The sequence below is a fragment of the Triticum urartu genome, chromosome 3 (genome assembly GCF_003073215.2).
Source record: "Triticum urartu cultivar G1812 chromosome 3, Tu2.1, whole genome shotgun sequence".
In the NCBI taxonomy this organism is placed as follows: Eukaryota; Viridiplantae; Streptophyta; class Magnoliopsida; order Poales; family Poaceae; genus Triticum; species Triticum urartu.
The window spans coordinates 616,561,615-616,581,671 of NC_053024.1; the positions used below are offsets into that span (position 1 = coordinate 616,561,615).

Sequence of the window (20,057 nt, forward strand, 5' to 3'; positions counted from 1 at the left end):
CTATAGTACATCACGACTCAGAGCCTCCGGTCCTTGCCCGCCACAACCCAGAGCCCTCCGCCATGCCCCGTCACGACTCAGAGCCCTCCTCCATGCTTTGCTCCTTAGCAATTTGTAAATCTAAGAAGTCAAAATGAACCACTCATATAAATCTTGCTGTGAAGTTGCTTCTACACATGAACATAAGAAAAATGGGTACCATAAACTACAATTAGGCAAAACTTGTGAACCTTCTTAGTCTCATACCTGAAGCTACAAGGCCATTGTGGCACCTGTCAGACAGTATACCATCAAATAGGATCGGCGGTCACGACATTCCCGGATGCACAGTTCCTCCGCTCCTTCCCCGCCACAATCCAGAGCCCTTTGTCATGCGCCGCCGTCACCCAGGGCCCTCCTCCATGCTCCACTCCTTAGCAAAATCAAAGAAGGCAAAACAAACCACACATATAAATTTTGTTGTGAAGTTGCTTGTACACGTGAACATAAGAAAAAGGGGTACCATAAATCAAGGTTGGAAAAAGCGCTAGGCGGTAGGCGGGCAGTGACCCTCTGCCTAGCGCCTTGCCTGCCTAGGCGTAGCCTAAGCGGCCCAATGCGTTTCGTACGGTAGCAGGTTAGGAGGATAATTATTTGGGTAGATTTTGTACCATAGCAGGTTAGAAAAGACAATGTGGTGATAAAAAGGATAGACTTTGTACCATAGCAGGTTAGAAAGACAATGTGGTGATAAAAATAACATACATCAGGCAATGTGAAGAACTAAATATGGTCTATTCAATGGGGCAGCACGCCCATAGAAATATCAAATATTCAAATAGATTAGAGGCAAACATCACCCAAACCCAATTGGCATAGCATTATAAATTATGAGTTCAACAGTTCACACATCAAAATGAAGTTCTTTAATTCCTAGAATCTTATTGGGAGGACTTCTCTCACAAGTCAAAAAGGGAAATTCCACATGGACGCACACACAAATGGTTTGACTCAATGACATAAAGATATAATATATAAAAAGTACTTAAGAAAAGACACCCGTTCATTTGGGTCTCCTCAATTATCAATAGCCATACTCCTCATCCGAATGCATCTCCTCCTCATCATCAAACTCCTCTTCTTCAGAATCAAATTCTTCTTCTTCATAAAGTTGTCTTGGTCTCGCACTTCTACGTGGCTCGAGCAGTTCATCGCCTCCCATTGCTTCTCCAATGCCACTCCCTGACATCCCTGTACTATTCATCTCCTCCTCATCTTTATCCATATAGATGACTTCTGCATAATCATATCCGCCCTCAAAAAGAAAACCTTGAGCTTCAGTAGTTTCAGCGGATAAGAGGACATCAATGATCTTCTTCTCCTTGACCATTTGTTTCTTGGCCATCATTCTCGAGTTGAATTGTATGAACACAAGAGAGTTTAGACGTTCTGTAGTTAGCCTATTTCTTTTCTTCGTATGTATCTACAACAGGAAAAAAACATAAGGATTAAGAACAGGGAATGTTTTGACATGTGACGGACTAATCAAGCTAGATGTGAGATTAGAGAGTCAGGAGACTAACATTTTCGAAGGTACTCCAATTCCTTTCACAGACTGAAGAACTTGATGTCAATGAGAGGATTCTCACAGCCATCCTTTGTAGAGCTGGTGCTTCAGTTCCATAGAGCCTCCACCAAGATGCTATGAATTAAAGCACAGAATCAAGTTAACAATGTATTGCATAAATTCTGAATATATACTGAATAAATTAGACTTCACAAAATCAGAATGCATACCTGCATTATAATCAAAATTTTGACAACTCCTCGCAAGCTTCTTTGCAAATGATCCTTCTTTAATTCAAAATTGACAGCTTGATCTTGTTTGTCATCGTCACCATAATAAAAGGTCTCCACACAGCTAATGAACCCTTTGACATTAAACTACAATTAGGTAAAAATTGTGAGTCTTCTTAATCTCATACCTGAAGCTACAAGGCCGTTGTTATCATCAACCATTGCTGCTGTATGTGTGTATATTGGTATTCAACCTCAATTCCTCACAATTTGTAAATCAAGCACATACCAGTAGCAGCCTCGTTGATCGTCTTTGTCACCGTCTGCTCCCACGAGGTCACCACGAGGCAGCCGTTACACCTCCCCATCATCCATTGTCTCCATCTTTCTCGGGCCCACGGTCTCGAGCAGGATGCCAACGACGGCCAGAGGGGCGGCGACGCGCATGCCGACAGGGGGAAGGAAGAACAGGGGCGGCGATGCTCCCTCCTGAAGGAGGGAGGAGTAGGGGCGGTGGCATGTGCGCTGGGAGGAGGCCGGGAGGGCATGGGCGGCCGGGAGTGAGGGAGGAGGTGGGGGCGGGGCGGCGCCCGAATCCAGGGAGGTTGGGGGTCGGGCGGCGCCGGGAGTGAGGGAGAAGGTGGGGGCGGGGCGAGCCAGGATCTGGGGAGGAGATGGGGCGGCCGCCGAGAGGAGGTCGGGGGGCTTTTTTTTTTTGAGGGATATGGAGGAATCGCTAGGGCAGGAGGAACGTCGGGGAATCGCTAGGTTTTTTTTCGCGGGAGGGTTGCGAGTTAACGGAGGTGGGAGGATGACGAAAAAAACCAGCGAAATTAAACCGCACAGACTATTCATCAAGTCATCCATTAAGAGTAGAAATTTATTTTGGAAAAGAATTAAAAACATTTCTATGGACACCAAACTACCGTGGAAAAGAACGGTACATGTACACACAGATGTCCACTATATGCATACAAATTTCCACCAAATATGTATTTTCATACGTGATATATGAAAAATGTGTAGATCAAATGAGCTCATCTTTTGTTGTTTCTGGAGCACTATTTTTCTCGTTGTAGCCTACAAACCAGTGATCAGTAAAACTTTTAAGATAAATTTTGAGTTCTTGTTTGAAACTCCCAGGAACCAATATGACGCTGGGAAAAAGGTCTGGACCCACTCGTCATTCACTATAAACGCTACCACGCCACAACTATTTAAAAAAAAAAGAAAGAAACGCTACAGCGTACTACAAGACCCACAGTCAGATCATCCAGTCGGAACCGAGGAACCTCCAGCTGAAAAAAATTAAAATTTTCGAGGAACCCGGGCCAACGATCCGCGTGACTCCACCGCAGCCAATCAGAAATCTGCAATCCCCTTCCCACGGATCGCACCCCACGATCCGCGTGCTCCACCCCAAGACCCAATCTCGGCCGTCCACCCGCCACCGATCGAACGCCCCAAATCCATCTTCCCTCCACTCGTCCCCGCCGCAGCTCCCAAAATTTCCCAGTCTCCCGCCGGCTCCTCCCCTACATAACCACCCCCATCCTCTCCATCCCATCTCACCCAGCTCCCAAATCCCCCAAGCAAGCAAGCAAGCAGCCTCCGCTCCCCTCCCCGACCCCGAAGCAATGGCGCGCACGAAGCAGACGGCGAGGAAGTCGACCGGCGGCAAGGCGCCGAGGAAGCAGCTGGCGACCAAGGCCGCCCGCAAGTCGGCCCCGGCCACCGGCGGCGTGAAGAAGCCCCACCGCTTCCGCCCCGGCACCGTCGCGCTCCGTGAGATCCGCAAGTACCAGAAGAGCACGGAGCTGCTGATCCGCAAGCTGCCGTTCCAGCGGCTGGTGCGGGAGATCGCGCAGGACTTCAAGACCGACCTCCGCTTCCAGAGCTCCGCCGTGTCCGCGCTGCAGGAGGCCGCCGAGGCGTACCTCGTCGGGCTCTTCGAGGACACCAACCTCTGCGCCATCCACGCCAAGCGCGTCACCATCATGCCCAAGGACATCCAGCTCGCCCGCCGCATCCGCGGGGAGAGGGCCTGAGCAGCGGTCGTCGTGTGCGTGCGTTGTCAGAGAGTCGTGCTGTGATGTTCCGGTCTCAGAGCTTGGTGGTGTAGCTAACATGTTCCTGTCCGCTCTCGTCGTTGCCTTGCCATATGTAGCCCCTTGCTGCGATGAATTATCAATGAAGAGTGCAGTTATCCTCATATGAATCTCGTTTCAGTGTTTGTTTTTCTGAATCTCATTTCTGTTGGATGTGTACTGTCTTTCTGTTCTTCAGTTTCGTTGTCTAGCTGTATGCTGTTCGTGCTGTGAAGCAGAGGAAGAGCACCACTGCCGCATAATAACCTTCATCCGTTGATTAGCCCCTTCCGTCATTGGATTGCGTCCTTCGTCTTCCACTCTATTTTAATTCTGGATTTTTTTTCTTAATTTTCGGATGGTGTTACGCTGATGGAGATGAAGAACAGGATCGCCGCGTCATGATTTTCGTCTCACCGTGGTTATGTTGTTCCATATTGAGATATCTTCCATATCTGTTCCCCAGATTTTGTTTTGGAAGTTTCCAGGTTCTCCGCGTCTGCCTCTTTGCCGCCTCCTGTTGGTGGTTGGCGGAAGGAATCCAGTAGTAGCTGTAAACCAACGCTGGCCGCCCAAGGCTGGCCCGCTGTCATTGACTTGTCGACGTCGTGGGGGTGAGACCGAATCCAGCAAAGTAGGAAACGGGAGGGGAGAAGCTTCTTTTACTTCCGCGCGGCGATCTCCCGTCCAAACCCACCCATCCAACCCACCGCCCAAGGTCGCCGCGGATCTAGCAGCCTCGTCGGAGCGGAGATGAAGATCACGGCGCTCGTCGTGCTGAAGCCGTCGGCCGGGGGCGCCGGGGGCTCCTCCTCCAGCGGCGGGCAGGGCTCCGAGGCGCTCGTGCTGGCCAACGCCACGGACGTCAGCCACTTCGGCTTCTTCCAGCGCGGCGCCGCCCGGGAGTTCATCGTCTTCGTCGCCCGCACCGTCGCCCAGCGCACTCAGCCCGGCCAGCGCCAGTCCGTCCAGCACGAAGGTAAACGCCCCTCCTCAGATCTGCTTGCCGCTGCTCTCTAGGTCTAGTTTACTTTGTGATCCGATGCTCAGATCCGGGGTCTGGGTTTGGACTGATTTTTCCGGCGGTCAGTCTTCTGCCACGGGTCTTACGGTAGTTTGATTCCTAGAGCAAGGCCAACATAAGTTATGATCTCTGCAAAGTAGCCTGTAGCCCTATCTGGTAGTTCATCCGATGTGCTGTAGGATTCGCACTTGCAAAGTGATTTTGTTGCTGAAGAAGCGCTGTAGGCTTGTGATTCTCTGTCCATACTGATTCATGATTATGTGACAATATCGACAATTTGCATTTGGTGGATTTGACCTAGTATTTCGGTGCTTACGGCGTAATTTAAGCCCCACCTGCTCCTATTCCTTGTATCTCCAATTGATTGCTGCTCCTTTTCGTTTTAGTGACTTTGAGCAAATTCATTTTCGCGTATGTAATTGTGAGGTCGAATCATTCAAACACTTTGCCGTTTCTTTGCAGAGTACAAGGTCCACTCACACAACAGAAATGGCCTCTGCGTGGTGGCATTTATGGATGATCACTATCCTGTACGAAGTGCATTTTCTCTTCTGAATAAGGTATAGATCGTTGTTGTTGAAACTCATGTATTATGTATTTCGTGATTGGCCTAGTATCAATTTTTACCAATGCAGGATTTGATCTTCCTGTTCTATGTTCTTATTCTGATGAATGCTTCCAGATACAGACTTTTTGAAAATTATTAACAGAAAGCATGCAAGTGTTGACGTTACGCATCCATGGTTGCACACTGTATGCTATAAGCTCCCGCTAGGCTGGTATATATAATTGCCCTCAACATTAGAGAAGTGCTTTGGCATTATTGAAAAGGAATCCCTAGTGAGTGGCGGAGCTACAAAGAAACATCTGGACGGGCCGCGCTAGCACAATTTTTCTTAGAATTCTTAATCATACTACTTCGATAGACATACTCGGTACCTTGTGTAAGTCAGGAGATGCATACATATACACGTTGTTGTCATGCAGTTTGCTTCCTCGCTGATAAACCATGTACTCCCTCCGGTCCTTTTTAGTTCGCATATAAGTTTTGTCCCAAGTCAAACTATTTCTACTTTGACCAAATTTATAGGAAAGAGTACCAACATTCATAATACCAAATCAATATTGTTAGATTCATTATGAAATGTAGTTTCATAGTATATATATTTGATATTGTAGATGTTGGTATTTTTTAACATAAATTTAGTCAAACTTTGCAAAGTTTGACTTGACAGAAATCTAATATGCAGAGTAAAAAGGACCGGAGGGAGTACAGTCTTTGCTAAACAAATATATTTTTCTCCTGAGTCCTGACATACATTCATGCGTGTAGTTAGATAATAATCATGATTTTATTGGGGTCATGCAAATATTTTCTGTACTGTCATAACTGAATAAGTTCCATAGAGCAGTTCTTCCATAGTAGTGTTTTTGGGTGATACTTAGCTGTCGATGCGATGTTTTTTATGAAGGTACTTGATGAATACCAGAAGGCTTTTGGGGATGCTTGGAAAGCCGCCACAGCAGATTCCACTCAAGAGTGGCCTTTCCTGATGGAAGCTTTGACAAAATTTCAGGTATAATCATCTATGGAAGGTTTTGTATGCTTGTGTGTTCATTGCTAGGAGGTAACATAATGCTCTATGTTTACTACTGGTCTATTTATCCTATATACTCTACAGAAAGAGAAAATGAGAGAGAGGGAGGGTGCAACTACAGTTGTAATAAGTTGTCTATTTTACAATTCTGCTATATCCATTGTATCGTGTCATGTATCGTTCTCGCCTTCTTGTTTTATGATGAAAAAGATGGCCAGATACAAGTTTGGTGTGCTGGGGTGGCTTCTAATTTTCTAAGGAATGGGCTGTATCTTGTGGTTGTATGTCTGTTTTTGAAAGAAAAAGTAGCTGGTGCGGTGTTCCGTGGTGGCTTCTCTGGGATGGGTTCTATGTTCTCCACACATTTGGTTCTATGTTTGGACATATTAGTGTAATTTTGCAATTTGCAGTGTGCTTTTACTCTACTTGTCATTTTCACTGTGGAACTTGCCATAACCCATGACAAACTTGTTCTCATTAATAATGAAGCATCCCATTTTGTAGGATCCTGCAGAGGCTGACAAGTTAACAAAAATTCAGAGGGACTTGGATGAAACAAAAATTATCCTAGTAAGTGTTAATTATCTGATTTTTCTACGTGCTTAGAGATCTACAGATTTACCATCTTACTTGCACCATACACAATGGGTGCAAGGCCAGCCTTTCCCTGTAAAGATGATCTTCACCATCCCATCTTGTACTGGAGATATCATGCTATTTTGTGTGTGGTAGCAACCCATTGCTGATATGCTCTGTATATGCTTGAATAATTTTAACAGCATAAAACTATAGAGAATGTCCTTCAAAGAGGAGAGCGATTGGATAGCTTGGTTGAAAAAAGCTCAGACCTGAGTGCTGCTTCACAGGTAAGCATATATTTATTTTATTTGCTATTTACCTGAGGGGTCCTTTTTTACTTAAGACATGGTGAAAAATTGCTACCAGTTACTGTTATTTATCTCCAAGCTACAACGGGCATTGTCTTTCAGCCTGCACATTGTTTTACTACAGGCGCCTCCACTAGATTGTAAAGTTTACTTGTCTAGTACGAAGGGATCACTGCCATGGATATTTATTTCTAGTCATCTGCTATATGTGATGCTAATATTATCATGTGTGGTTTGTATAATAAGATAAATCTTGTTATTACATCATTCACTCACCAATTTCTTTACGACAATGCCCGAAACTGCTCTAATGCTGCACTTGCAATATCTTGCCTGTAATATTGAATAATTTCCTGAATGCTGTCCAGTTTCCAGAATGCTTTTTGTTAAAGTATATAATGTACATATTTGCAAAGGGCTCTTAAGGCACTTCTTTTCTTTTTACATAACCAGGTCCTGTTCTTCTAGGCTTTACTGTTTTTTCAGTCATAAAACAGACGTGCCCTTGTAACTTGCTGAAAATCACGATTTTAGTGTTACGGATCATTTCAATGCTTTGTCTTATTGAAGTTATCACTATGTTTGTTTTCCTGATAGATGTTTACCCTGTCCTTTTCAGATGTTCTACAAGCAGGCGAAGAAAACAAACAGTTGTTGTACTATACTTTGAAGCTTGAACTGTGATCCTCCAATCTTTCTTGGAAGGCTCCAGGTTAATGCTGTTTTCCAACAAAGATGCTGATACCCTCATACATGCTCCTTGTACCTTTAATTACACCTGCATAATTCTCAGGACACTTTTTACTCCTTTTTTCAGAAAGAAAATCAACCCAATATCGTTGTGTTGTACCGTAAGTCCGATTGCTCATGAAAACGTGCTGGGATCAATACTGTAAATCTGTTATTCTTTGGTGGTGCCTTTGAATAGCAACTAACATCACTTGTCGGACTAGATGGTTTCTCCCTGCGCTATACTCCTTAGCAATGGCCAACATCAATTGTCTTCTGCAATAGATTGTTGATATCTCAGTTCTCAAGTAGTATGTTGGAGCACCGTTGCTACTCTTAATTTAAGTATGTTGGAACACTGGTTGCTACTTGTAATTTATGTTCGATTGAAGATTGTTTGTACTATGCTTCCTTGATTTTATTACAAGTTTATTTATGTTGGAGTATTTTCTGCTAGCGACATGCATATACCGTGTCAAATGGTCAACATGCATGCCGTGTCAAATGCAAATGCCTTTGCTGATTTCCTGGACGCAACTTTTATTATTGTATGTAAGCAACGGTATAAATGGCACGTTATCTCCGTTGACATAAGTTATCGACAGCGTCAAGTTTACGCTAGTGGCTTCTGCAAGTCTTGACTGGACCACGAAAACGCATTCGAATCCAGGACCTGAAGTCACATAGCAAAAAGCAGCTATTCCCCTGACCAGGCTAGCGTTGAGGCCAAGCGGCAGCAGCCACTTGGGGCTGAGCCTGGTAGGAGTATATACCACGTATATGGTTGAAAAAAGTTACTCCAGGATATTTCACGTTTTTCAATATAAAAAAGGCGCTACGATATTCCACGTACTACGCGTGAAGGGCAGGCCATCAAGCAAAGCTCCTCTTGTGTGGTTATTGAACGCAATAACAGCTTCCAACACCCCAAGCTTTGCTTGGTGCGAACTGCCGCTGACGACCGTGGCAAAACCGTCTCGCCGTCACGTCGGGGTTCAGTTTACGGCTAAACGTCGTCACTGTCCCGCTGATCGCTCCGCTTGCGCCGGGCGTTGGCGCCTTGCTCCGGCGGGACGGTAACGTGCGTGCGCGGGACAAAGCCCTGCCCTCCTCTCACTCCCATCACCTCACCACGCGACGGCCACAGACGCACACGGCCACCGTGCTACCAGCCATCGCGGATAGAGGGGATAGGCCTGGGCGCTCATTCCGTTGGAGCCCCAAGCCCCTCCGCTCCCAGCCTCACTTTCTCCCCGCGCTACCTACCAAAACACCACGCCGCGCGTCACGTCACGGCTCGCAGCCGGCCACTTCCCGCGCCGTACCTCTCGGGCATAGATAGATCGCTCACTTCCGGGGCCTGCGCTGCAAGCAAAGCCCGCAACACGTACCAACTCTCCTACGAGCTGAGCGAGCGAACGGGAGAGAGGGTCGGCGTCGGAGAAGGAAGATGGATCACGCGGCGGACACGTTCCGGACGGACCTGATGACCATCACGCGGCACGTGCTGAACGAGCAGAGCCGGCACCCGGAGTCGCGCGGCGACCTCACCATCCTCCTCTCCCACATCGTCCTCGGCTGCAAGTTCGTTGCCTCCGCCGTCAACAAGGCCGGCCTCGCCAAGCTCACCGGCCTCGCCGGCGAGACCAACGTCCAGGCAAGCTGTTTTTCTTTTTCTTTTTCCTTTCTTTTTTGGTTCAAATTTTCTTCTGTGAGAATGAAAGTATGATGATGGTTGCCTATTGGCGTGGGTTCCTCAGGGGGAGGAGCAGAAGAAGCTGGACGTGCTCTCCAACGAGGTGTTCGTCAATGCCCTCGTCAGCAGCGGCCGCACCGTATGAGTTATCTCTCGTCCCATTTCCTTTTTTTGCCGATTCGTTCTGCTTTGTGACGCTTTGCTGTGCGAACGACCGGATATACGCAGTGCGTTCTTGTGTCCGAGGAGGACGAGAAGGCGACGTTCGTGGACCCTAAGCTCCGTGGAAAGTGCGTAAAAAACTTCCGACTCCTCCATGCTCTGCTCACGTACCTTTGATGTGGTCAAGGAGCAAATTTTCCTCTGTTTGTTTCTGATGAAATGCGCGGATCTTCATTTTCCATCAGGTACTGTGTCTGCTTTGACCCCCTGGATGGATCCTCCAACATCGACTGCGGCGTCTCCATCGGAACGGTAAGGGAAGCACACAAGAAATTTCATCAAACCCAAAAAGTTGTTCGGAACACGCACAATTATGGGAAGTCACATTTTACTTTCCTTTTTGCCCTTTCAAAGTCTCAGCCTCGCAGGGAATATGCTCATAGAAACATGCTACATGGACAGTTTATTTCTTATTCTTACATGGATTTTCTTGCTCTACAGATCTTTGGGATCTACATGATCAAGAACCAAGACACCGTGACTCTGGAGGAAGTACTGCAGCCTGGGAAGGACATGATTGCTGCCGGATACTGCATGTATGGGAGTTCCTGCACGGTAACTAATCGAAGTTCCCTGACCTCGTGTTGCACAAGCAAGATAAATCGTGTGTGACTGTATCTGAATTGGCCTGTGTACGCTAATTGTCTGCAGCTTGTCCTGAGCACTGGAAATGGTGTCAACGGCTTCACGCTTGACCCCTCTCTCGGGGAGTTCATAATGACTCATCCAGATATCAAGGTATTGTGTGACACTGCTAATAGGATTCATTTACTTTTCTGAAAATTCACCTAGAGGCATACTACTCAAAAGATCTGTATGCTCTGTTGTTTCAGATACCGCCGAAAGGAAAGATCTATTCGGTTAATGAAGGGAACGCCAAGAACTGGGACACGCCTACTGCAAAGTGTGTGATCTTTTATGTTTCGGAGTAATATTACTTCCTTCAGATACTTAAGCTCCAGCTAACATGTCACAAAATATTTAACAGGTACGTGGAGAAGTGCAAGTACCCCACGGATGGTTCATCACCTAAATCCCTTAGATACATCGGCAGGTGAGTGAATCTTCAGTTTGCTTGCCTGACGAAACAATTTGCCTCACATACTTAAGCTTCTCCCTAACAATGAATGTAGCAACCACTTGTATAATTCTTGTCACAACATATAACACTGCATTCCTGATGGTTCACAGCATGGTTGCTGATGTGCACCGCACCTTGCTATACGGCGGCATATTTCTGTACCCCGCGGACAAGAAGAGCCCAAGCGGAAAGCTCCGGTACGCCAGCGCCTACGCGCACAATTCAAGCAGCGCGTCCAATTGCACGCAATTCTTTTGAAGTTGCCTGAATTTGCTGTGTTTGCAGTGTGATGTATGAGGTGTTCCCCATGTCATTCCTGATGGAGGAGGCTGGAGGCCAGTCTTTCACAGGCAAAGGACGGGTATGTGTTGTTGTAACATGCAAACATCTCTGTTTTTTCTTTCGCTGGCCAGAATTTCATGTCCGGCAACAGACAGTATGTATGTTTTTTTTTTTGCGGGAAAGACAGTATGCATGTTGACACTTGGTTTTCTGCGTTGTGAATCGATGCAATGCAGTCGCTCGACCTGATCCCCACCGACATCCACGAGAGATCGCCGATATTCCTCGGCAGCAGCGACGACGTGGAGGAGATCAAGGCACTGTACGCGGAGGAGGCCAAGAAGGCAGGGTCTGCATGATGATCGGCGGCCGTCGCGTGTGAATCGATGGCGACCCATGGGCCTTTGCTGGCAATGTGATTCGTATGTCAGGCATTTCTTTTCTATACGTCCGTGTCATTCAGTGTAATATAGCGTGTGGAGGCCTCGAACAGCTTCATTCATGAGCAGCCAAGGCTTCTGCCTCTCACAACAATCCACTGATGATGGCACGTAATATACCTCCATAACTACATGTTTCCAGCTGACCAGCTCAAGAGGACCAGTTGCCGCAGGTTGTGCAGGACGTATTGCATATACATGCAGGACGTGTTTGGTTGCATGCATTATCTCCAACCAGGCTGGGTTGGGCCAAAAAAACACGTTTGGTTGCGAATAGGGTGGACCGACTCGCATCGGCATGAACCTTAAAGCAGTTCAGAGCCTGGCTTGCTGGAAATCCTCGAATCGGCAGTTTCCAGCGAGCCAGGCTAAGTGCGGCGCAAAAGGGATGTAGCGCGCACGTGACAGTGCAAGGCGAAATCAAGTGGAGATGATGAGGGATGGAAATCGGTCGAGGCGGGATGGTGTGAAATCTAGCCTCACCGTCCCATTTACTCGGCCACGGGTAGCTCTAGGACAAGCACTTCCTCTGTTCTTAGCACCGACGACGACGATGACTCAGATCTATGCAAGCGACGGCGACGGAGGCGGCAACATCACTCTCCAGCCGGCAGCAGGAGCCGCTTCCTCCCTTACTCTTGGCCACCATCCGGTCCTCCTCGACTCAGCCATGGCCTCCCCTTCCCCGTCGTCATCTTCGAAGCCGCTAAGCAACTTGGAACCCCTCCCCCTATGTTAGGCAAGGTGTAGGATCGATTTCTCCATTGCTCACCGCACCATTGATGTCGCCTAGGTTATGGACGAACGGGCAAAATTGGTAGTTCAGACAACAACGCTGATAGCCGTGGTTCAGACATGCCTCATGTTGATCCACAAGAGAGATGTTCGTCGTGGTGACAAGCCTGTCATTCGTTATGCTCCCATGTTAACCCGATATCAGGAGAGGATGGCGAATCTGAACTACATTTACAATTGTAGTGACACAAAGGCTCTGTGGATGCTAAGAATGAAAAGAGCACCTTTCACCAGGCTTGTGCAAACCTTCAGGAGCAAGGGGCTGCTACGAGATAGCATCTACACTAGTGCGAAAGAGCAAGTTGCCATGTTCCTCCATGTTGCCGGCTATAACCAGAGGTTCAGGTTTATCCCCAACACGTTCAGGGGATCAATGAAGACCATTTCTTGGTACTTCAGGCAAGTGTTGTATGCTGTTGGGGAACTCAGAGGAGAGATGATCAGGTCACCAATCGGCCGGACTCCTAGCAAGATTCGCAGTAGCCCAAGATGATATCCATATTTCAAGGTGAGCACTGACAGCATGGTTCATGCCTTGACATGCTTCTATTGTTCTCCTATAGCCATAACACCATCTTGTAATGCCATTTCAGGATTGCATCGGGGCAATAGATGATACTCATGTCACTACTAGAGTGCTCAGGTCACAATCTGCAACATACAGGGGGAGAAAGCACTGCACAAGTCAGAATATTCTTTTTTTGACCCTGTGACTGTAGAACAATTATTCTACGACATGATTTCATTAACAAGGATATTTACAAGTACATAGGGGGAGGGGGTTGTTGAAACAACTAATCAACCAACACCAGTTCTAGTAGGCATTTGTCAAGTAATTACAAAATTTTATGAGATGCTTTCTAAGAAGCTAAATATGAAAGGTTACTTTGACTCCTTGACTATGTATTGGAGTGAAATAAAGTCCTCTTTGAATCTAGTAAGCTAGGACGTGGTGCTTGGAGATATACTTCTGAAATCTTTATTATTTCTTTCTTTCCAGATACTCCATGCAGTTTGGAGGAATATTTCCATGAACATTGGTCTGGCTCAAGTAGATTATGTCTCTTCAATGATGGAGAGTCTTGATCCAACACCCTGCCATGTGATGTTGATTTTGTCCTAGCAACTCTTGCCGAATTTGCAGTGGAATATCATATGTTCAATTGTTTCCTCGGTTGCTTGTCCACATAGAATGCGGTTGTAGTTGTTTCCAATGTTGCGGTGTCTCCGTTTGAGCATGTTTCTAGTATTGACTCTAAGTCAGAATGTTCTTGCTGCTATTGACTTCGATCTGAAGTTCACATATGTGTTGGCTGGCTGAGAAAGATCAGCGCATGATGCTAACAATCTAAGTTCTAGCATACTAGACTTGATGGCATCAATATCGCCGATGGCAAGTTCTACCTAGGAGATGCTGCCTATGCATGTCGGCTAAGTGTTCTCCCACCCTTCAGGAAAACCAAGTACCATATGAATGAGTTCTCTGGTAGGAACTATCCTAGGACTCCACATGAACTGTTTAATCTCAGACACTTCAGCCTTAGAGTTACTGTTGAGAGGACATTTGAAGCTCTAAAGAATATGTTTAAGATCCTGGATAAGAAGCCACACTTTCCCCACCCAGGTTAAGCTTGTTCTTGCAAGCATTCTGTATAACTGGATCTTGCAATGGGGTTGCGATGAACTAGTGCCGGAGGAGTAAGAGGTTGAAATGGCATATTTCTCCCTAAGTGGTTTTCGTGATTGATGACAATGCTTTTGCGGACCAATCGTGTGCATTGAGCATTTCAGATATCTCATGTCTAGACACTTGATGTTTCGATGCCCCTCAGAGCCTATCAAAGACGGTGGTTCTATACGGTTCTTTTCGGTGGATTTGAGTCGTAGGAAAGCCGTACTATTAAGAGGGGGTCCACTTCGGAAAGGTATGGGTGGAATCAACACGTACACAACCCCATATGCACCCACAACCTCCTTTCCGTTCTCTGGAGCCTTTCCAATGTTTTATGTGCTGTTTTCAGCATCTTACCAGCGGTAGTACCGCTAGTGCCCATGGTAGTACCGCTTATGCGGTAGTACCGATGGTACTTCTGTGGCACTACCGCTTAGGGTTCCCCCGAGCTTGCAACTTTCGGTTGTTGATCTGTAATTCACGGTATTAGGGCGGTAGTAGAATGGTAGTACCGCTCCGCGGTACTACAACTCATACTACCGTCTCCACTACCGCTTGTGGGGTTTTCTTCTGTGCAAGGTTTTGTTCCCACTTTGCCCCAAGCGGTAGTAGAGCGGCACTAGGACGGTAGTACTGCTTGGCATGGTACTGCCGCCCCTGGCACCATCTACTACCGCAGCCTCTCCAGGTCTAAAACCCAAGGCGGTAGTACCGCCCGGGTCAGCGGTAGTACCGCTCCACCGGCACTACCGTAGACACACTCTGTGTATTTATAGGCCTGTGCGGAGTAGTACCGCCTAAGCGGTAGTACCGCTTAGCTGCAGGACTGGGCAGAAAATGGTTGGATTTTGGTTCCCCTATATAAGGGGGGGGGGGTCTTCTTCTTCCTAGGTTGATCTCTTCCCCCAAGCTCCATTGCCTTCCAAAAGCTCATTCTTGCCCGATCTCTCTCCCTAGCCAATGAAACTTGTTGATTTTCTAGGGATTGGTTGAGAAGGCCCCGATCTACACTTCCACCAAGAGAAATTCGATTCCCCCCACTAATCCCTTGCGGATCTTGTTACTCTTGGGTGTTTGAGCACCCTAGACGTTTGAGGTCACCTCGGAGCCATATTCCATTGTGGTGAAGCTCCATGGTTTTGTTGGGAGCCTCCAATTAGGTTGTGGAGAGAGCCCCAACCTTGTTTGTAAAGGTTCGGTCGCTGACTTCAAGGGTACCAATAGTGGAATCACGGCTTCTCGCATTGTGTGAGGGCGTGAGGAGAATACGGTGGCCCTAGTGGCTTCTTGGGGAGCATTGTGCCTCCACAACGCTCTAATGGAGACGTACTTCCTCTCAAAGGGAAGGAATTTCGGTAACACATCCTCGTCTCCATCGGTTCCACTCTTGGTTATCTCTTACCTTTACTTGTGCAAGCTTATGTTGTGTTGTATCCCTTGCTTGCTTGTGTGCTATTTGTTGTTGCATCATTTAGGTTGCTCACCTAGTTGCATATCTAGACAACCTATTTTGATGCTAAGATTAATTTGGTAAAAATCTAAAAATTGTTAGTTTCCTATTCACCCCTCCAGTCAACCATATCGATCCTTTCAATTGGCATCAGAGCCTCGTCTCTTTATTAAGGACTTTGCCGTCCGAAGAGTATGGTTGACACCACAAACGAGGTGGAGGAGCACCCCGGTGCGAGTCCCCCTTTGTCTGAGGCCGATGGGGGATCTCGGTATCTTGTGAGGAGTTCAATGTGGCCTTGGACACATTGAGAACCTCCATGACGGCGAGGTCAAAGGCATGCTTAAGAATTTTCTTGACGGTCTTAAAGTTTCCGCCGCACCTTTGGAAGTGGTCGATCCCACTAACAAGGTGACAGATGCTAACTCCAACAAGGGGGAAGCTACTAGTGATCAAGTTCCTTTGACTAGTGGTAGAAGTGGAAATGACATCTTTGCCCATGTTGAACCTCCTATTACTTATGGAGGATCGGTTCCCTCCATGCATACGAATCATGTTGGTCCTCCTCCCAAGCTTGTGAAAAATGAGGATTTTTCCGCTTGGGTCTATCGGTTTAAACGTCATTTAAATCATAGTTCTACTAATCTTTGGAGAATTATTGAGCAAGGTTTCTACCCGCACGACCCAAGCAACTTCACTCCTAGAGAAGCCACGAATCATCAATTCAACGAGTCCGCTCTCTTCATTCTCTAAGAAGGAATTCCGCCCAAAGATATTGCGCATCTCCATCCTTTCATCGTGGCCAAGGAAGCATGGCAACATGTTGTTTCCATTTACAAGGAAAGCGCAAGTATTCAAGATCAAACTTTGAAGTGGTGCAAGATGAAGCTGATTAGTTTGCAATGAATGAAGATGAAGAACCTCGAGAGCTTTACCGGAGATTAACCACTCTCGCGGTCTCACTCCGAGATCATGGGAGCAATGATACGGATGACAATTGGATCAAGCGCAAGTTTCTCAAGGCCATTATGCCTTACCACAAGGCCATGTCCTCCGTCATCCGTCAAAGACCGGACTTTCACGCCTTGTCCTCAAGTGAAGTGTTGGATGAGTTTGTTGCAATGAGGATCTTGGACAAGACCGCTGACAATGCGGTGTTGCATTCTCAACGAGCAAAGAAGCCCAACCTTGCTTTGAAGGCCAAGGCTAGTGTGGAAGAATAGGGTGAAGAGGAAGAAGAGGAGTGTTGCCCCGAAGATACCAAATATGCTTATCATGAGCACATGGCTCTCGCTTCACGGCAATTTTGGAGAAAGAAGAACTCAAGGCCCAACTTCAACAAGAACAACTCAAGCGGCGCCAAGGGCAAGCAACGTGTGAGGACATGCTATAATTGTGGCAATGTGAGCCACTTTGTTGCTGAGTGCCCATACGAGAAAAGGGAAGACAATGGTGGCATGCTTATCCGAAAAGACAAGGCCAAGTCCTTCCCAAACAAGAACAACTTCACCAAGAAGACTCCTCCCAAGGGGTTGGTGGCACAAGAAGAGTACAATGAGGATGATAATGATAATGAAGATGGTGAGACAGTTGACATGGCTTCCGTTGTGAAAGTGCGTTATATCGACGAGAGGGGGGGGGGGTGAATAGGCGATTTTTATGAAAGTCTTCAAAACGTGGGAGTTATGAAGACAAACGATAGAAATAAACCTAATACCCTGCAGCGGAAGGTAGACTACACTAGGCAAGCCATAGTCAAGTATTCAATAGAGTGAAAGCACAATGACTAATAGCAGCAATGTAGTAAGGATCAGGTAGGAAGATATTGTGAAGCCAGACAGAACACGCAGTCACTCAGTGAAGACAAAAGATAGTGCAAACATACAATGACTTCACAAGGAGTAACAGTAAGTAAAGGGAAGGGAAGATGAAACCAGTGACTCGTTGAAGACAATGATTCGTTGGACCAGTTCCAGTTGCTGTGACAACTGTATGTCTGGTTGGGGCGGCTAGGTATTTAAACCTTAGGACACACAGTCCCGGACACCCAGTCCTGAACACGCAGCTCAGGACACCCAGTCCTCACCGTATTCCCCTTGAGCTAAGGTCACACAGACCTCGCCCAATCACTCTGGTAAGTCTTCAAGGTAGACTCCCAAACCTTCACAGACTTCGTTCACCGGCAATCCACAATGTCTCTTGGATGCTCAGAACGCGACGCCTAACCGGCTGGAGGATGCACAGTCCTCAAGTGTAATAAGTCTTCAGATCACACAGACAAGAAGACTTAAGTGATGCCTAATTCTCTTTGGCTCTGGGTGGTTAGGGCTTTATCCTCGCAAGGAATTCTCTCTCAAAGGCTTCGAGGTGGGTTGCTCTCAAACAACAAAAGCCGTACTCTGAATCTGAGCAGCCAACCGTTTATGGTTATAGGGGGTGGGCTATTTATAGCCACTTGGCAACCCGACCTGATTTGTCCAAAATGACCCTGGGTCACTAAGGAACTGACACGTGTTCCAACGGTCATATTTCAAACTTACACGGCAACTTTACTTGGGCTGCAAGCAAAGCTGACTTGTCTGACTCTGGACAAGATTCGCTCTCATAGTCTTCACTCGAAGACATAGGTTTTGGTTAGGCATCACTTCAGTCATTCTGACTGGTTCTCTTGGACCCCACTTAACAGTACAGTGGTTCCTATGACTCAACACAAAAGAAAGAGAACTACGAAAGATCTAAGTCTTCGATCTCCATAGGCTTCATGTGGTGTCTTCTATTGTCATAGTCTTCAATGTGAATATCTTCATATACCACCTTTGACTTCAATGTCTTCATATATTTTTAGGGGTCATCTCTGGTAGGAAAAACCGAATCAATGAGGGACTTCTACCTGTGTTATCCTGCAATTCTCACAAACACATTAGTCCCTCAACTAGGTTTGTCGTCAATACTCCAAAACCAACTAGGGGTGGCACTAGATGCACTTACAAGTTGCCATTGCAACAACTCCACGGGTGTCCCTCTTCGATTCACCCAACGAGAACATCACCGCCGAGTGCCTCATGGCTAAAGCCACCAACAAGGTAACCCCCAACATCAAAACTACCATCACTACTAATCCTTCCTTGACGGATTGCATTGATGAAAGTGAGGGGTCGAAGGAGGAAGAAAATGAATTTTAGTCTTTCATGAGTAAGCTCAAGGGTAAACCCAAGAAGCACTTCGTTGCTCTCTTGGAACAAATTGGTGAAGCCAATGGCATGATTGAGGCTCACAAAGATACCATCTCTATGATGGAAGGGCATAGTCGTGACTATGCCGATGAGATATCAGATCTCTCTAATGCACTTGAGGAAGAGTGTGGTCATTGTTTGGCTCTTGAGGAGTCACACAACGATGATCATGCTAAATTAAAGAAAGATCTTGATCATGCTCTTGTTGTATCTCGTGTGCTCAACTCTGAGAAGGCTAAACTTGGGTTTGACCATGCTAGACTTAAGGAGGAGTTTGATATACTTGACAAGGCTCACAAGGCCTTGAAGGATGCTCATGCTAGCCTCAAAGAGTCTCATGATCAATTCCAAGTGAAGCTAACCAAGGAGAAAGCCCCATTTCCTCATATGGTTTTAATTGATAATGCAAATGCTACTAACCCATGTTGTGAGCATGTGCATCTTGTGGAGGAGAATGCCAAGTTGAAGGAGCAACTTGAGAAAGGCCTTGTGTCTTGCATACAAGGTGAGAAGAACCTCAACGACCTTTTGAGCAATCAAAAGGAAGTTGTGGGCAAGGAGGGAATTGGGTTTGCACCCAAGTCCAAGAATAATAAGAAGAATGACAAGGCCAAACGACCTCCTCCTCTCAAGCAAAATTTTGTGAAGGAGGGAGAGGGTGCTTCTAAGGAGAAGAAGAACAATGTGAAGGGTGGTGGAGTCAAGAAGGGCAATGCCACTCCTTCCAACAAAGCCGGCGACTTTAACCCTTCTTATGTGTTATGCCGCGCTAGTGATGGGCATGTTTATGCCAAATTTGTTGGTTCTCCTTATGAGTACATTGAATGGTCTATTTGGGTTCCTAAGACCCTTATTACTAACATCAAAGGACCCATTACAAAATGGGTACCTAAAACCAAGCATTGATCTCTTGTAGGTGTTTGCTTCCGGTGGGGGATCATGGTTGCTCGATAGTGGAGCCACAAATCATATGACCAGAAGCAAGGACTTGGTAGTGGACGTGCACAAGGTTTCATCTATGCACACCAATGTCGAGTGGGGTGATGCATCATCTTCAAAGGTATTTGGTCTTGGAAAGGTTGTCA

General features: G+C 46.7%; 3 protein-coding genes across 3 annotated transcripts; all 3 read left to right on the plus strand.

Moving 5' to 3' along the window:
* The first annotated feature begins 3,334 nt into the window (after positions 1–3,334).
* LOC125545370 (histone H3.2) lies at positions 3,335–3,988 on the plus strand. The gene has a single exon (XM_048709285.1). The coding sequence runs from the start codon at positions 3,414–3,416 to the stop codon at positions 3,822–3,824; it is 411 nt and encodes a 136-aa protein (XP_048565242.1). The 5' UTR covers positions 3,335–3,413; the 3' UTR covers positions 3,825–3,988.
* Positions 3,989–4,461: 473 nt separating this feature from the next.
* On the plus strand, positions 4,462–8,084 carry LOC125545369 (VAMP-like protein YKT61). Its single transcript, XM_048709283.1, has 6 exons — positions 4,462–4,842; positions 5,350–5,447; positions 6,360–6,464; positions 6,990–7,055; positions 7,265–7,351; positions 7,992–8,084. The coding sequence occupies exons 1-6, from the start codon at positions 4,617–4,619 to the stop codon at positions 8,040–8,042; spliced, it is 633 nt and encodes a 210-aa protein (XP_048565240.1). The 5' UTR covers positions 4,462–4,616; the 3' UTR covers positions 8,043–8,084.
* Positions 8,085–9,402: 1,318 nt separating this feature from the next.
* Positions 9,403–11,963, plus strand: LOC125545368 (fructose-1,6-bisphosphatase, cytosolic). The gene is made up of 11 exons (XM_048709282.1): positions 9,403–9,758; positions 9,862–9,936; positions 10,026–10,087; positions 10,205–10,271; positions 10,461–10,574; positions 10,671–10,757; positions 10,853–10,923; positions 11,008–11,073; positions 11,211–11,297; positions 11,386–11,461; positions 11,619–11,963. Exons 1-11 carry the CDS (start codon positions 9,552–9,554, stop codon positions 11,739–11,741), a joined length of 1,035 nt encoding a protein of 344 aa, XP_048565239.1. The 5' UTR covers positions 9,403–9,551; the 3' UTR covers positions 11,742–11,963.
* Positions 11,964–20,057: the final 8,094 nt, after the last annotated feature.